At 46.0% G+C, this 18,622-nt stretch overlaps 1 protein-coding gene across 3 annotated transcripts in view; it reads left to right on the forward strand.

Moving 5' to 3' along the window:
• CTBP2 (C-terminal binding protein 2) overlaps positions 1-18,622 on the forward strand; it is a 267,959-nt gene that overhangs the window by 244,860 nt on the left and 4,477 nt on the right. For 2 of the 3 annotated variants that reach the window (XM_075000485.1, XM_075000484.1), the window contains 5 exons: positions 2,461-2,667; positions 10,985-11,199; positions 12,166-12,296; positions 13,161-13,288; positions 15,440-15,557. In XM_075000485.1, coding sequence (XP_074856586.1) covers positions 2,461-2,667; positions 10,985-11,199; positions 12,166-12,296; positions 13,161-13,288; positions 15,440-15,557 — 799 coding nt within the window. Of the gene's footprint in view, positions 1-2,460; positions 2,668-10,984; positions 11,200-12,165; positions 12,297-13,160; positions 13,289-15,439; positions 15,558-17,549; positions 17,632-18,622 lie in introns of all 3 variants that reach the window. The other variant, XM_075000486.1, reaches the window with a different exon arrangement.

Below are 18,622 nucleotides of genomic sequence, written 5' to 3' on the forward strand. Positions count from 1 at the left end.
ACAGTGTGGTACTTAGTCCCAGGTGGCCTGCTACCCATAGGAAAGGTCAGCCTTGTGTGCTAGGCCCCCCATAGAGCGCTTAAGGAGACCTACCACCTAAGGAAGGAATCGGCAAGGGAGCTGCCTAAGCTAGCCAGGAGTTCACCCAGGAGTCCTGAGAAGGGTGTGGGAGCAGCGCTTAAACACCCAGGTGGCTGACCAGATGCAGCTGGTAGCTGGGCACCTCCCTCCATTTGGTATCCCTGCTGGTGGGATAGATGTTACTCTCGCTGGCCTCGTCAGACATTCTGGTTTAGCAGCCTACAAATTGTCAGGTTGAGCCAGGCCTCCAAGGTGGTCATCAGCTGAGGGCAGCGTGACCAATTTAGGCTTCTTCACAAACACCAGCCAGCAGCAACACAGGAGCCTACAGCGTTAGGCGGCAGCTTGGAGAATGGCAGTAGAGCCTGAATGTGGACGGTAGTGACTGTCATGAGTGTGCCTGAGTAAGGACCATGGGATTCTAGCCCTTCACAACGAGCTAGGGCTGCAAACCTTATGCCTGCTGTTTGTGAGGGAAGCATTAAAAGGAATGCAGTCAGGATGGTTGAGAAAAAGGCCCAAAAGTGCCCGATCCTCAGAGGTAGGTAGGTGCCTAAATTGCTTTCGTTGCATGTTAGCTGCTGAAATACCTTTTGAGCTTCTGGGCCTTGAGCTTTTAGCAGCCTAAACCTTAGTGACCTTCAATGAGATGTAGGCTCCTAGGACACTTTTGCAAAGGTTACCCAGAATGCTTACTGATCCATCATAGACAAAAGAAAGAGGGACTAGTGCAAAAAAATGGTCTCCTTTAGCCTGGGGCAGTGTTGGATCCCAAGGCCAGACGCACGGCAGCGAGGGAGAGGGAAGGGCTGGGAAAACTGTTACCATTTAGCATGTCTCATGATTTATAAGCGAGGATAGCAAAAAGGCTGCAGAGACAACCTGTGGTTTTCAGTGGGCCTTAGCATATGTTTGTAGTGTTTTGCTGTTGCTAAGGGAGTTCAGCATGTGCAATGGGAAGTGGTTTGATGACCTCTTGGTGGGGTGAGGGCAGGCTGCCCTGGGCATTTTTTTTTTTAAATAGTCTGACCTTTAGTGTATCCCAAGTGCAGACATTTCTTCAGACAGGTTTGTAAGAGCCTAAAAAGGACACACACTCCTGGCAGGGTTCCAGAGACAGGGGGAATCCCCCCAAATCTCCCCTCAGTCTGGTGGTAGGACTTAAACCAGAAGCCCCCAAGAAACCCCATCTTTCCCACCCATCTCTGTGCAACAATGCCATAACAGTCTTGATTAAGACTAGACTAGGGTCAAAAAGGCTGTTTTATCTCAGAGAACTACCAGCTGCCCTGGCCAATATTGCTGCCGTGCCCCGGCACAATGGTGAGGTCCCACCAGTTTAGTTCCTTGTGTGTGGCAGGACCAGAGTTCCCTGTAAGCCGTGCGGTTGTGTGGCCGCTCAGGAGAGACTTAAATCCTGCCCAGCTGATGGGCAGAGCACCCACCACTAAGACTTTTGCTTCTACTGGTGGTGCATATTTCCTGGGTGCACATTGAAAAACTCCTCTGAACATGGATGGAGAAAAATCTGCACATGGATGGAAAAGATTGGCGGGAACATTGGGCAGGACACTTGCTCTGTACAGACATGCAGTGGGCTGACAGTTCAGAGGTGAAAGGAGGCTCACCACAGCTTATAAAATCCAGCCTTTGTGAAGGAACAATGGGTCTGGCTGGGACCTGCATGCTTTGGAACTACTTAGCCACTTCACAGTAGAAAATTAGCACAGTGATATATTATGTACAGTTGAAGACAAGAGGTCAGTAACATTCCTGTAATAGGCTGCTGGGGTTACATTGAAAAAGAACTTCTAATAGTTTCATTGGGGAAAAATACCATTTTGTAAGTATTAAACTAGGATTCCTTGTTAGATGTTAGGTTAGCTTGAAAAAAGAGAATCTTTGCTTTAAACGGTGTCTTGAGTTTTGAGCTTATAACCTGTGGTAGGGGGAAGAGAAAAAAAAATCTACCTTGGGAAGTTTAATGTTTGGATACCTAACAGGCCGCCTTCCCTGCGCTGCTGTGTCAGGCTTATTTCTTAAACATGTTATTCCTTACGTAGGCTGTGGCTGTGAACTGGGTGCTGTGTGAAGCAACATCTAGCAGTACAATTTCAGTGTGATATTGGGAACTGGCCACAAAAATTCCTTTCTCCATCATGTAATTTTGAGCTGGCTGAGTTGAGCGACACACTGAGCTGGGAAATGGTTGTGGAGGATATCTGGGAACATAGAAATGTTTCAGATCAGTTTCTTGGATATACTCCGAACAGTTTCATTCATGAGGAGCCTGGGGATTTACTGGAGTTTCAGTGACTAGATCCTGCAGCTCTAAGATTGTGACGTTGCTGTTGGGTTTTTTTTTTTTTCGCCCTTCAGGGATTGCTGTCTGCAATATCCCATCCGCGGCTGTGGAAGAGACTGCAGATTCCACCATCTGTCACGTCCTGAACCTCTACAGGCGGAACACGTGGCTGTACCAAGCACTGAGGGAAGGGACCCGGGTGCAGAGTGTGGAACAGATAAGGGAGGTGGCCTCGGGAGCGGCTCGGATCAGAGGGGAGACTCTCGGCCTCATTGGATTTGGTATGTTGGCAAGTTTAGGTGACAAAATACCCAAACCAGAGCCACCTGCTTTTGTAGTGATGTAATGAAGTCTCGAGCTAAGTCTTCTAGTTCAGGCAGCAATGGCTCATGGTTCCTGCCACTGCTGAGCCATTTGCTCTGGCTCGGCCATTGGGGGAGAAGAGCCCAATCCCCGTCAACCAGTGCAGAGGGAAAATTGCAAGCTGCCGCTGAGGTCTGCGAAGTCTTACCCTCCCACGTGCCTTCTGCATGGCGCCAAGCCAGACTCTGACCTACAGTGAAGTGAGGGGAGCACAGATTACTGGCACTGGGGCTCATCTTTTACTGCCTGTGGCTAACGTGCACGAAAGAGACTTCAAAGCTAGAGGGGAGATTGAGTGGCCCGGCAAAAGTGAACCTGTGGGTTCAGCCACACAAAAGCCCAGCAGCACCAAGTCTTAGAGCATGGATCAACTGACTGGAGGGGCATGAAGCTTGTGCCAAGGGACTGAAAACAGCCGTGTAGATACTTAGCCTCAGGCTGGAGCCGAGGTTCTGAAACCCAGGGCCAAGACTCCTGTCCAGTATCAACACTGACCATCTGTACAGCTGTTTTCAGCACTGCAGCACGAGCTCTGCAAGCCTGAGGCAGTGGCCCTGAGACACCTTGCCGCAGGCAGTTTTGCTGTGCTCTCAGATTACAGAAGTTCGGGAGTTGATGTGCAATAAGATGTTGCTGGCATACGTCATGAGAGGGTCTCGCTCCATGTTGGGCATTTGGCCAGATATTGAATGCCGGCATGGAAGTGTTGCCCAGTGGTGAGAGCGCAAGCATTCTGGAAGCCCTCGTCTGACAATATACGCTTTTGTGTGATTCTGTTCCTCACCCATACCTGTTACTAATGGCTCCTGCCAGTACCCCTGTGACACAGGTGAGTCAGCATTGTGAGTTCTAGTACCTGGGGAAAGAGGATAAATGGCCCACTTCACACAGGGTGGACTCCAGCTCCACAGGCCCTGTGCTCAGCCCCTGCCCAATTTGCTAGTGCCTTGAAAAATTCCTCATTAAAAATAGAAGAGTATTGGCTAAAAGCTGTTTTACAAAGCAAACACCAGGCCCTAATGCAATGAAGTATTTTTTTCATCATCTTTGTCCACAGCGAGCCATTCCATTTCCACCCCCGATCCTACTGTTTCTGGGCACTGCTTTCCCTCTGTGGGTCCCCCTTTGTTCTCAGATGCTGAAGGGTGAATTGCGGAAGTGTTGTATGGCTTGTGAGTTTGCTTCCCTTTAAGGGAGCATGGTCTAGTGGCTAGAGCATTGGCCTTGGAATTAAGAGCTGTTCTCAGCAGCTCTGCCCTTGGCCTGCTGTGTAACTCTGTCTCTGTCCTTCTCCCACCCCCTTCATTCCTTTTTCTATCTTCTGCATAGAGTAAAAGCTCTTTCAGGGATTGCCCAGCGCCTAGCACACTGTGGCTGCCTGTTATTATTGCATACATTGATGCTGGCAATTAAGCTCCAGTGCATGTGTAGAGCATCCAGCCTGGATGGTGTTTCTGCAGGAGGCACAGATGATTACCCGGCTGCTGGGCTGGCCTTACAGTTACAGTCTGCCAGGGCACCATAGCTAGGGAGCACGGTCTGAGTGCCACAAGCCGGAAGGACAATTTGTCAGAGCAGGGGTAACAGGCAAACCTAGGGCTGGAGCTCCTGGCCCACAGAGCAAGAGCTGGGTGAGGCTGTCTGGAGCTTGCAGCCTGACAGGGAGGCCCTGGGCACACCCCTGCAAAGTCAGAGGCCTAGCCTTTCTTCACTTCCTGCAGGCACAAGCAGTGGCTATGCAACAACCCTCCTTTTGCTAGGAAGTCTGAGTGTGGCTAAGGGAGCCTCTGGACTTGGAAATTCCTGCCTGTACAGCCCAGCCACGTTCCAGGGCCCAAGACTGGTCCTTGCACCCCAGACTGCTGTTCTCAACATCAAAGAATGAGCACCACCAACCAGCTTTGCCCAGGGTGCCGTTTTCCTTAAGGGTGGCCCTTCCTCCTGCACTTCGGTGACAGGAAGTTGTCCTCAGGAGAAGAGCAGGAAAGAAATTTTCCAACCAACCAGGTTAACTGGGAAAATGCGAATTCATCAAACTTCAAATATTTCACAGATAACGGGGAAAACAAACACGTCAGGGTGCAGCCAGTGCAGTGGCTGAGGAAACAAATCGAAAAATAGCCATGATGTCAATGTTGCATAGAGCTAGGAACTCCATGGGGGACCCACCCGTTGCCTAGGTATTGCCTGAAGGTAGAAGCTGATATTCCCTTATAACCTGACCCCTTGCCACAGTGTTGCCAAGAGAAAGTTACAGCACAAGTAAGGCTGTGTGGAAGCTGCCCACTTCAGGAGAAAAGCAACCCTTGCCCCTCCCTCTCCATCCCTACCCCCATGCAGGCTCTCTGACCCGAGGAAATAAAGCAATTGAAAGAGACAAAAGGTGGAACTTGGACAGGGAGGAAGGGGAAAAGCTGGTGACCACAGCTTGGCAGTGAGTGTTGTTGCATGTGTCTCTTTGTGAGCGCAACAGGTCAACTTTTTATTCCAAAAGGTTGAAAAAGCTACCGGGGGGAAGCTGTTCTAGATTTAATTTTAACAAATAGGGAGGAAATTATTGAGAATTTGAAAGTGGAAGGATGCTTGGGTGAAAGTGATCATGAAATCATAGAGTTCACAATTCTAAGGAAGGGTAGAAGGGAACACAGTACAATAGAGATAATGGATTTCAGGAAGGCAGATTTTGGTAAACTCAGAGAGCTGGTAGGTAAGGTCCCATGGGAAGCTAAACTGAGGGGAAAAACGGCTGAGGAGAGTTGGCAGTTTTTCAAAGGGACATTATTAAGGGCCCAAAAGCAAGCTATCCCACTGCGTAGGAAAGATAGAAAACATGGCAAAAGACTGCCTTGGCTTAACCAGGAGATCTTGCATGATCTCAAACTAAAAAAGGAATCGTATAAGAAGTGGAAGCTAGGACAAATTACAAAGGATGAGTATAGGGAAACAACATGAGCGTGCAGGAGCAAGATTAGAAAGGCTAAGGCACAAAATGAGCTCAAACTAGCTACAAGCATAAAGGGAAACAAGAAGACTTTTACAAATACATTGGTAACAAGAGGAAGACCAAGGAGAGGGTAGGGCCTTTGGTCAGTGACAAGGGAGAAACAGTAACAGGGAATTTGGAAATGGCAGAGATGTTTAATGATTTCTTTGTTTCGGTCTTCACTGAGAAATCTGAAGGAATGCCTGACATAGAGAATGCTAGTGAAAAAGGGGTAGGTTTAGAAGTTGAAATACAAAAAGAACAAAGTAAAATTTACTTAGAAAAATTAGATGTCTGCAAATCACCAGGGCCTGATGAAATGCATCCTAGAATCCTCAAGGAGCTGTTAGAAGAGGTATCTGAGCCTTCAGCAATCATTTTTGGAAAATCATGGGAGACAGGAGAGATTCCAGAAGACTGGAAAAGGGCAAATATAGTACCCATTTACAAAAAGGGGAACAAGAATAACCCGGGAAACTACAGGCCAGTCAGCTTAACTTCTGTGCCAGGAAAGATAATGGAGCAGGTCATTAGAGAAATCATCTGCAAGCAATTGGAAGGTGGTAAGGTGATAGGGAACAGCCAGCATGGTTTTGTTAAAAACAGATCATGTCAAACCAATCTAATAGCTTTCTTTGATAGAATAACGAGCCTTGTGGATAAGGGAGAAGCTGTGGATGTGATATACCTAGACTTCAGTAAAGCATTTGACATGGTCTCACATAATATACTTATCAATAAACTACTCAAATACAACTTAGATGTGGCTACTATAAGGTGGGTGAACAACTGGGTGGATAACCGTACCCAGAGAGTAGTTATTAATGGCTTTCAATCCTGCTGGAAAAGTATAACTAGTGGGGTTCCACAGGGGTCTGTTTTAGGACCGGTTCTGTTCAATATCTTCATTAACGATTTAGATATTGACATAGAAAGTACACTTATTAAGTTTGCAGATGATACCAAGCTGGGAGGGGTTGCAACTTCTTTGGAGGATAGGGTCATAATTCAAAAGGATCTGGATAAACTGGAGAAATGGGCTGAGGTAAACAGGATGAAGTTTAATAAGGACAAATGCAAAGTGCTCCACTTAGGAGCAATCAGTGTCACACATACAGAATGGGAAAGGACTGCCTAGGAATGAGTACAGCAGAAAGGGATCTAGGGGTTATAGTGGACCACAGGTTAAATATGAGTCAACAGTGTGATGCTGTTACAAAAAAAGCAAACATGATTCTAGGATGCATTAACAGGTGTGTTGTCAACAAAACACGAGAAGTCATTCTCCCACTCTACTTTGCGCTAGTTAGACCTCAGCTGGAGTATTGTGTCCAGTTCTGGGCACCGCAGTTCAGGAAGGATGTGGAGAAATTGGAGAGGGTCCAGAGGAGAGCAACAAGAATGATCAAAGGTCTAGAGAACCTATGATCTATGAAGAAAGGCTGAAGGAATTGGGCTTGTTTAGTATGGAAAAGAGAAGATTGAGGGGAGACATGATAGCAGTTTTCAGGTATCTAAAAGGGTGTCATAAGGCAGAGGGAGGGAACTTGTTCTTCCTTGCCTCTGAGGCTAGAACAAGAGGCAATGGACTTAAATTGCAGCAGGGGAGGTTCAGGTTGGACATTAGGAAAAAGTTCCTAACTGTCAGGGTGATCAAACACTGGAACGAATTGCCAAGGGAGGTGGTAGAATCTCCATCACTGGAGATATTTAAGAAGAGGTTAGATAGATGGCTTTCAGGGATGGTCTAGAAAGTGCTTGGTCCTGCCATGAGGGCAGGGGGCTGGACTCGATGGCCTCTCGAGGTCCCTTCCAGTCCTACTCTTCTATGATTCTATGATTCTGTGGTTAAGTATTTAAAACTGTCAGAAGATCCACAACAGGACTTGGCCTCAGCATGCTGGATGCTCTTTTGAGGTGCCTATCTGTAGATGGGGGACCCTAATGCAAGACGCGACTGGGCAACAAAATGTCAGATGTCGTTCAGTGTTGATAAATGCAAAGTAGTGCACAGTGGAAAACATAATCCCAACCGAACAAACAAAATGATGGGGGTCTAAATTAGCTGTTACCACTCAAGAAGGAGATCTTGAAGTCATTGTGAATAGTGCTTGGTAAACATCGGCTCAAGATGCAGCAGCTGTGAGAAAAGCTAACAATGTTAGGAAACATTAGGAAAGAGAGCTGTTAAGTCAGAGGAAGATTTACTACTACTTCATAAATGCATGGTATGGCCATGTCTTAAATACTCTGTGCAGTTCTGGTCATGCCATCACAAAAAAGATGTAATAGAAATGGAGAAGGGCAACACCAGTGATTGCAAGCATGGAACAGCACCTCTACAAAGAGGTTTAAAAGACTGAGATGTCTAAGCTCAGAAAATAGGCACCTAAGGGGGCATATAATAGAGGTCTATAAAAAAACCAGAGAGGTGCACAGCAAGTGCATACCAGTGTCATTTACCCCTTCTCGTCAGGTCAGCCAGTGAACTTAATAGGCAGCACGTTTAAAGCAAACAAAAGGAAGTACGTTTCGGTAATGCTCAGCCACCCTGTGGAAGTCATCGCTGAGGATGTTGTGATGGCCACAACCATAACGCGATTTAAAAAAGAATTAGTGGATGATAGCCAGCGATAAACAAGGTGACAGGGCTACAACCCCATGGTCTTGGTGTCCTAAACCTTCAATTGCCAGAAGCTGGGGTCAGCTGACAGAGCAGGTGGGGCTTGTGATAATAGCCCTGTTCTGTTCATTTCTTCTGAAGCATCTGACCTTTGCCCCTGTCGGCCAGTGGGCTAGGTAGACTGCCAGTCTGACCTAGCATGGCTGTTCTGCTGTTCCAATGCAAGAGTATGCATGCTGTTTACACTGTACGTCCCCTAGCATAAGCGGCTCTCACCCAAGCACTGAGCCAGGCTGGCCCAGCTCTCGGTGGTATTTTGAACAATCAGACAGTTGCATCCTTGCTGTAATGCCAGTGAGTTTCGTAGCGTGCAATGAGAGAGGACTTAGGCCCAGTGTGTTCAGCAGCAGTTGGTTGGGGAAATAGACTCTTCCACCATAGACCCCTGGGCTCTGTCACAGGCTGTATGGAAACAGAGGCATAGCATGGCTGGACTCAGGCTGGGGAGTTCTTCCATTTTCTTGGCATGGATAACGCGAATAGGGCCTACTCCCTTAGCCACAGACCCAAACCTAGAGCTTGCTGCCAGAGGGAGGAGAGAGGCTCCAGCACCTTCCAATGGCACCCCTCAGCCTCACCTCGTACCAGCCAAGAGGGGCAGCCCACGGACAGAGATAAGGCTTTGCTGTGTTGCGGAATGGGCCTGGTCTGCAGAGGGGGATGTTTTGTATGAAGTGGTCAGGTAAGGGCAGCTTTTCAGTCACTTGCAGCACAGGGCTCACAGAGCCGGATTCTAATGAGTACTTCAACATGAATGGACAGAGCCTAGTCATTTGGCTTTCTTTACATTGCCAGACAGCCACGTGAGGACTGAACGGGCATGTATTGATGTAGGAATTGGGTAGCCTAGTCAAGGCAATGACATTGAATAGGAACGACATTGTGGATAATGACCTGCTGATTGCACTGCAGCTGTCCCTCTTTATCAGAATAGCCTGATTAAACCTTTGCTTCCAAACCATGACAGTTGTCTTAGTCATGCCCAATTAAATAGCCATTCAGCAAGAGTATGGAAGAAAAGAAACCCACCGCAAACAAGTTTTCTCTTATCGCTAGGGCTTAATTTTTGTGTGTGTATGGGGGCCGGGGGGGGGGGGGGGGAGGGCAGAGGGGGTATTGTCTGCTTGAACAAAAGCACCTCATAAAGGATTTCATTTCTTAGTATAGCTCCTCAGGGCCTGGCGGGTCCAGGGAACACACACAACACCTGGCTGTGGCCCTACCCTGGAACCCGGTAGCTGCAAATGGTGACCTTAGATGAGTGCTGCAGGGGTGCAGATAGTTATGGGCAGGTTTTTTAAATAGATGTAGCTTATTCATGGCCAACAGTCCTTTTACCCCTATTGCTGCTGGTGTTGGAAAGGCGCATTCTAGTCCTAGCCCTGCACACACTGCTAGATGGTTAATGTTTGATCTTCAGCTAAATTAACAGCTCCATGGTGGATCCTGAGAATGAAAGAGGCTTATAGATATCATGGCTGCAGCAGGGAGGGGAGGCCTCCAAGGCTGACTATGTGTGTGACAGTGAAGGGGAGTGTCAAAGGGACACGTGGTTATCTTTTTTTTTTTTTGGCTCTTTCATAAGCCAAAAGCAGAATTCATTGATGTGATATAATCACCACCATCAGGACTCAGGTAGCTGCACACAGTGGTTTGGCGTAAATGTAGCTGTGGTGGAGAGGGAGACTGGGTAGTAGCTGTTTTCCCAGTCAAAACCCTTTACATCCCTAGATAATGAACCTTTGCAAAAAGCAAGGGTACGTGTATCCTGGCTGGACGATCGACCTGCTCAGGGTTGATCTTCCGGAGTTCAGTTTCATGCAGCTGGCAGGGATGCGCAAAATTGTCCTAGCTGGGGGTGGCCACCAACTCCTATACTCCTTGCTATCACCAGGAATAAGGGAGGTCGACAGGAGAAAGGCTTCTGTTGAGCTTCATCAGTGAGGATGGCCCAGTAGGTTGATTTCAGATAAGTTGATTCTAGCTACCCCTTGCCCCAGCTGGAACTGAATATCTGAAGTAGACCTGCTTCGCTAGTGTAGACCAAGCCTTGGTACACCTTCATACCCACTTTCTGAAGGACCACTAGCTTCTTAGGGCTTTTCCAGCAGGTGAATTGTGAGCCTGATCTTGCTCCCACTGGCCTCAGCAGGACCATGTGTAGCCACTAAGCTCCACAACCTCCCACCAGGTGTTGTTAGGAACCTAAATGCCGCTGAGCAGGTCGATCTTCCACATAATGTAGATGTATGACCTTAGGGAAGTGGTGCAGGGAAACATCAGTACCACTTGGCAAGCTCTAGCCCCTGCTCAGATAATTCTTTTCTCCAAAAGCCCTGCACAAAAGCACCTCCTGCCAAGCACCTTGGATAATAAATAAGCAGGAGAGTGTGCGCCAAATGGGTATGGGCTGAATGAATTTGCTGTGGCCCCAGGGGAAAATACAAAGAGCCAGTCGTGGCAGTAAATGGATCTGTTGCCTGCTGAATGTTGTTGTGTAGATTCCATGCTGCAGCTTCACTGAGATCTCAACATCTCATATTTCTCTCTTCTTTCTCTTTCTATGCAGGTCGCACTGCACAAGCAGTTGCAGTTCGAGCCAAGGCCTTTGGATTCAGTGTGATATTTTATGACCCATACCTGCAGGATGGGATAGAAAGGTCTCTGGGCGTCCAGCGAGTCTACACGCTCCAGGACCTGCTATATCAGAGTGACTGTGTATCATTGCACTGTAACCTTAATGAACATAATCACCACCTTATCAATGACTTCACGATTAAGCAGGTAATGTACCTTTTCTATAAAAGAGAGAAGATCATTTTATGGTTCTTGCTGCAAACCCAGAGCACGCTACAGTTGAACAGTGGAGCCACGGCTGTGCTAGAGATTCCAGCAGATTTTACCTCTGAGTGGTTAATTACATCTGTTTCTTGTAGAGGATAGCCTTTTGCCAGGTACAAGAGCCCATTCATGCAGTTGCAGAAACCAAAACAGGAGCCTGTTTTGTTAGACATTACAAAATAGAGCTTAGGCTCTATAATGACAAGCCATTGGTAATAAGCAAACATAACCTCCTTGCTGGCTTAGTTGGTTTTCTTGTGGGGTTAATTCTACAGGCCATGTCTACAGTTGCCCCTCACTTTTGGAAGGGGCCTGTTAATGAGGTGCTGATGTGCATATTCAGTCACTCATTAGCATAATGGTGGCCAGTCGCCCTTCAAAAGTGCTGCTTTTGAAACGCAGACTGGCTGTATAGACGGGGGCGCTTCGAAATTCCCTTATTCCCAAAACACACTGGGAATAAGGGAATTTTGAAGTGTGGGATTTATTTCCAAGTGCCCCCAGCTGTATAGCCAGTCTGCATTTCAAAAGCAGCACCTTTGAAGGGCGATTGGCCACCATTATGCTAATGAGGCACTGAATATGCATGTCATCGCCTCACTGACCTGTTCCAAAGTGCCTCATTAACAAGTCCCTTCCTAAAGGAAGGGGCATGTGTAGACACAGGGACACTGTGCGGCCATGTGTAGTCAGAATGTGAAATGGTTGTGTTCAGAGGTAATCTTTTCAGCAAGGAAAATCTGCTTGTATTTCCCATATAAAGTGTTCCAAGATTCTGCAGGCAGCGCTTGTGGCTTGGAAGATGCCAGTCAGGGAGGAAACTCCTTACTGTAGCACTGAAGTACCTGTGATGAGAAGTGAAGAGTCACTCATGAATATTCTCTCTTATTTCCTCCTGGCTTCCATTAGATGAGGCAAGGAGCATTCCTAGTTAACACAGCGCGCGGCGGGCTTGTGGACGAGAAAGCTTTAACTCAAGCCCTGAAGGAAGGAAGGATACGAGGAGCAGCACTTGATGTGCATGAATCAGAGCCATTTAGGTAAACAGTGGTTGTGGGATTGGAGATTGGTTTCTTTGTTTTAATTAAAAGCTGCCTCTACCTAGTGCAGTTAACTCACTTTTCATCTTTCAGCTCTCTTGGGGAATCGCCTCTCTTCCCATTGACACCAGCTCCCATGATTGCGCCCTGTGAATGTTGAACTTAGAATTCCCAGTGCTATGAATAAGAAAATACAATAGTCATTGTTCTAGCACCAGTAATCCAAAGGAAGTCTTGATGCCATTAATAATTGAAAGTAGAAATTCTCCTGCAAATGCAAAAGAAAGCTGTTACTGAAAACCGTGGACACATTTCTGGTGGTGGTTTGAAGGCGGCTTTCTCTTTGCTTACATACTAATAATTCTGTGCAAACGAACAGACTCAGCCGTTCAAATGACCTGGCACTGTCCTGTCGTCTCCAGCATTAGTGACTTTGCTACTTCAGTGTGAAGTGCAGAAGGGACGCTCTGTGAGACAGATGAGCATTTGTCGCTGTGAGACAGACACCCAGCCATTTATCTCCTCAGTAATACCAGTGATGGAAGTGTTAAAAGCAATCATCCAGCAGGTGTGTAGAAGTCTGTCAAACCCACCTGCTCTTTTCATCACAACTGCTGAGTTTTAAGTTTTTGAGCGCTGAAGACTGGCACTAAAGCACTACTTCAATACCTTGTCCCTCACTGACAGACACCACTCAGCAGCTTTAGACTGGAGGAAGGACCATGTTAATCCACATCCAGTTAATCCACATTCAGTACGTTTGCGGTGCCTGTAAATCACGTGACTAGTGCAGCAGCTTACAGGTGAAGGGAACTGGCCATTAGGTTTTTCACGATTTGTAACTTTTACTCTGATTTTTCATAGTTTTGCTCAAGGCCCATTGAAAGATGCTCCTAATTTAATTTGTACTCCACACACTGCTTGGTACAGTGAGCAGGCATCCCTAGAGATGAGAGAGGCCGCTGCTACTGAAATCCGTCGCGCAATCACAGGTATCTCTTTTTATCTTATGCATATTTTATTTAGCCTGGTTTTTATTTCATAAGAAGCTGCATGAGTCAGGGGATCGGCCAAGGAGCCAGGAGACCTGGTTCTGAAACCTGGCTTTGCCACTGAGTTGTAGATACGTTGGACAGCTCAGACATGACCCAATGAGAACAGGAGCTCAGTAGTGTTCCCTGTAAGGTGAGCACTTGGGCAGCCACCCAGGAGAGATATAAATGTTGCCCAGGTGATTAGCAGAGCACCCACAACTGGCGCACATAGCAAAATTTATTCCACACATGTATGGAAAAAAACGAGAGGAAACTTTGGTGCAGAGCACCCACAGCTCTCACTGGTCAGGGAGGCGTCAAGGAGAGGCTGTGGCTTGATTTGCAAGAAGTGATCCTTACTCCCCCTTTGTAAAGCCGTTAGCCAGTAACTGTTATTGATACTACACATAGTGCAGGTTTATGAAGAGCACAGCGTGTAAAGAAGGGTAGTTTTAAAAACATTGCCAAATTTAAAGCAATAAACTCAGACTGATGGAAAACAACCTTCGATGTCTCAGAGGGGGGACCCTGTTAGTTTGTAGCTTCACAAATAACAAGCAGTCCTGTGGCACCTTAGAGCCTAAGAAATCTCTTAGGTCATGAGTAAAACTCCCAGACTTTGCAAAATTGGAATAATCTTGCTGTGATTGCCAGATGGCTTGGGTATTCCGAGGCCTTTGGGCACTTTAACCATACAAAATTCTATGTCCCAGTTAAACCCCACAGTCATCCTGCAGGAAAAAGGAAATTGCCGAGAGCCAGTCCCCATGGTCTCTCCGGCCTTTGGCACTGTAGCACAAACACATAATTGAGGCAACCAGGAGGACTTGAGCCTTAGTCAATTGTATTCCACCCAGTCATTGCAGTCACCCAGCATTGAAGAGAAGGTGCCTATGCCAAAGTAGCAGTGTGTGTGGGCACAGCACATCACCCACTGTAAAATGGGGCAGCCATGAGGTTGTACTGGAGACTACTACGACCTAGATCAGAGGATTACAGGAGTAACAAAGCCCCCTATTCCCCAAACCCTGACACTGTGGGTCTCACTGCCAGCACAGCTGAACTTAAATGAAGAAGTGGGCTCATTATATAGAATAATAGAGTACTAGGACTGGAAGGACCTCGAGAGGTCAGAGTGTCCAGCCTTCTGCCCTCATGGCACACCAAGTACTGTCTAGACCATGGGTGTCCAACCTTTTGGCTTGCCTGAGCCGCATAGAGTGAAGAGGAATTGTCTTGGGCCGCATATAAAATATATAATATAATTAATGTATATAAATCACATAATAATGTTAAAAGTTTACGATCTTGTGGGGCCACATTACTAGCTGTCCAGGGCCGCCTGCGGGCCACAGGTTGGACACGCCTGGTCTAGACCATCCCTGATAGACATTTATCTAACCCGCTCTTAAATAGCTCCAGAGATGGAGATGCCACAATATGCCCAGGGCAATTTATTCCAGTGTTTGACCCCTCTGACAGTTAGGAACTTTTTCCTAATGTCCAACCTACACCTCCCTTGCTGCAGTTTAAGCCCATTGCCTCTTGTTCTATCCTCAGAGGCCAAGAACATGTTTTCCCCCTGCTCCTTATGACACCCTTTTGGATACCTGAAAATGGCTATCATGTCCCTCTTCAGTCTTCTCTCTTCCAAACTAAACAATGCCAGTTCTTTCAACCTTCCTTCATAGGTCATGTTCTCTAGACCTTTGATCATTCTCGTTGCTCTTTTTTGGACCCTCTCCACTTTCTCTGTATATTTAACATTACAGCTAAACTTTGACACCCTCACTCTTCATCTTGCAGTGGAAGTTATCAGTCTTCTATGGTGCCAAAGGTCATTGCCTATATCCACCTCTGCAATCAGCAGAAAGTCACGTTACAGGCTTTTCTTTTTTCACAGTCGAGGCACAGCGACCCATGCTGAACTGCTTGCTATTCTGGTTCCAGAACCGCTGCTAGGATCACCCAACCAGTCCACACAGTTTGTGGAATTTGAGGGGCCCCCCACTAAAAATCACAGCAAAAGTCAGAAGACAGTAGCTCATTGTGTCTTGATAAGGCCATAAGTTGCTTAACACTTATTTAACTTTAATAACTATATTCCAGGTCGCATCCCAGAAAGCCTAAGAAACTGCGTGAACAAGGAATTCTTTGTCACAACAGCTCCATGGTCAGTAATAGATCAGCAAGCACTTCATCCAGAGCTCAATGGTGCCACATACAGGTAAGATGAAGAAAAGTATTTTCACAGCTGCTTTATGCAGCCTGGAATCCCATATGAAGTGACACTGCTGTTAGTAACTACTTATAAAAGAAATAGGTGTGGATTTGACCAGTGGAGGCTCTGGGTGCATAGCAATGCAGTAGGCCTTTTCAGTACTGTGTAAATTACTTATTTGATAACAGTCTTAGGTGTGGCTACCTTATTCCACTGAGCTGCTGATGCTGCACTTCCGTAAAGGCCCCAGGCCCAGAGGCTCTAGATTTGTGCTGTACTTCTGTGGAAGGGCTTCAGGCAGTCTCAGGCTAAGCTGTTTAATCTCACCATTTATACCATGCTCATCACCCTGGCCTAAGAAGCTGGTGGAAAACTTGACACTCAGTACATTATTCTTACTAAAAATACCCTCATTACTTTCTATAAGGAGTGGTGGAGCTTTTGCAGAGCCAGGGCTGGAACAATTGGAAATATTTACAAATAAAAATATAGGCACCATACAGGAAATAACCTGTTTTTAATTCACTGGGACAGAAGAGTTCAGGGTGCCAGGGGGAGGAAGATGGAACTTGAGGCAAAGGTCAGCGTGCAATTAAAACACAAGGGCACAGGATTTGGAGAAATACCCAGCAGAGGCTTTGCCCTAAAGCTTCCAATATTGGCACCTTGCAGATCATGTTAGCCATGAGTAGTCTGATACGTTGTTTTTAAAGAGAGGATCCGATATGGAGGCCAAGATTTTCAGAGGTATGAGGCTTAACGTTAGACTTTTAAATCCATATTCAGGCACCTATATTTTCAAACAGGGCTGAGTGTCCAGCAGCTTCTATGAGGTTTTAGAATCTTGGTTTTAGGTGTGTATGCTACATCACCTGTGGCCATGCTTAATAAACAAACACCTGCTCCCCCCACCCCTCCCCAAGTACTTCGTGTTTATTTTTAATTAGTAGACATTTCCCAGCAGTGTTTGTAACCAGAATACTACAGCATTGCAGTAGGGATGAAAACTGAAAAATGAAACTAATTTCTTCCTTTTCTTTGTCCAAACTGAGAAATGCAAAAAAGCAATTAAATGTCATGAACAGTGGAAAGTAAATGAGCCTTTTACAGTGCTTCCCATTTCAGTGCATGCTGGGTTTAGTAACCACAGTTAGTGTGTTTTATGATGATACAGTTTGACAGTGTCCCTTTTCAAGCAGATAATTCGACTGGAAGAAGGTACCTGAAGAATGAAATTAATTCTAGCACATACATCCTCCTAGCTTCCCTGAGCCTTCCCACAGCACATCTAAGAAAATCCCTTAGATTATAAAATCCACCTGTGGGGTCAGATCCTTGCCTTTGTTAGAGCTAGACTGCATTTGACAATGGCACGTGCCACTGAGTTTATGGCCAAGGCTGTGTGTTAATTTTGTTGCCATTTTCTTTGTACAATTAAGAAGTTGTACATAAATAAATGAGTAGCTCATTTTTGTGTTATTTTTAAAAAAGCAATTAAAACTGTCAGTAAAATGGCCATTGCCATTGCCAGCTGTGCCGCAGTAACCAAACGAGAGAGGAAATGAAGGAGTAAAATGATCTACTTTTCAACTACAAAATGCTCATAATTAAGCATGAAAGAGGCAGTTCCAACAACAGGAGGTGTCATACACAGTGCACCCAAACCTTGGGATAGATTCCACTGTTTGCCTGGAGTGGCTGGTTTTGCTTGGCCTTTCTGCAAAAGTAATCAGGACGTTGCTGGAGAATATAGAATTAAGCATAAAAAGTAGCCAGAAGGTTACACTTGGACCTTCTCATAATTGCATTGAGATGTGCCATGTCAAGGTGTGCACCATATTGTGGTTACAGGCTGTTTTCTCTTTAAATTACACTATTTTTTACAGTATGTATCACACATACTGCTTATTTTGAAACAGATACAGTGACTCAGATGTGTATGTTCTGAACATATGATGGACAGCATAGATTGCTAACAATATATTTTCATTGGTATAGATCAGCCACTTTTGGAGCGTGCTTGCCAACTGTAAAGTATGAGCGCATTTTTGAGGTGTAGCCGTAGAGGCCAGAATACCAGGTATTTTAATGAGATGCAGCATGTGTGTTTCTCTGCAGCTTGTGTTGATTGAGTTGGTTTGGTTTTGCTCTGTTCATGAGCAAATGCTTGAATTCACAAATTAGAAAAAGTGTCCAACAGGACTCAACATTTTTAGCACAATCCATCTAATTTAGGATCAGGATCCTTGTGCCAGAGGAACTAAAGTCACTAATTGACAGACTGTTTCAACCTACTTGATGGAGGAGAAAAAGCTACTATGTGCCTTCTCCACTTCACCTTGTGAATGTCATGCAGATCTAACCCTGCTCCTGAAATTTCTTACCCACCATCTTTTCTTTCAGCCCTTGCCCACTCTAGATTCTGGCTTCAGATACAGCCCCCACACCTGTCCAACTGCAGTGGTTCATATTAGACCATAAAGCTGGCCTTACTAGACAGCAGAGAAATCCCCACTGTGATGGAATTCTAAGGTCTACACCCTGGTGGAGAGGCCACCGCAGAGGCATGGTTAGCACATCCAGGTTTTAGCAACTCTGTCTCACAGTGGGCAACTTAACCATTCCTGGCTAAGTGAAGTACTTTGTATTTGTCCTTATTGAACTTTATGCTACTTTCTTCAGCTTCTCCAGATTATTTTGAATTCTGACCCTCTCCTCCAAAGCACTTGGAACCCCTCCCAGCTTGGTATCATTTGCATACTTAATAGCATAGAGAGTACATTAATGATGATGTAAATCATTGATGATTTATAGATGGTATGGAGTGTCTCTTTCTGCTATTGTGTCATGGTCATACAGCAAAATGGGTGAAAGTGAGAGACAGTTTCATTGAGTTCATTTTCACAGGCAGCCTATAACTAGGCACCCTTCTTTTATGATAAAATAGATTTACTATACATTAAGCTGAAGTCAGTAGGTGATTTTGTTCAGGTCCTTCCTCAGTGAGAAGACAATTTTAGTTAAGACAGGTGAACAAAACATAATGGGGGAGTAGTGTGTCTATAGGACAG

The sequence above is a fragment of the Carettochelys insculpta genome, chromosome 7 (genome assembly GCF_033958435.1).
Source record: "Carettochelys insculpta isolate YL-2023 chromosome 7, ASM3395843v1, whole genome shotgun sequence".
NCBI classification, from domain to species: Eukaryota; Metazoa; Chordata; order Testudines; family Carettochelyidae; genus Carettochelys; species Carettochelys insculpta.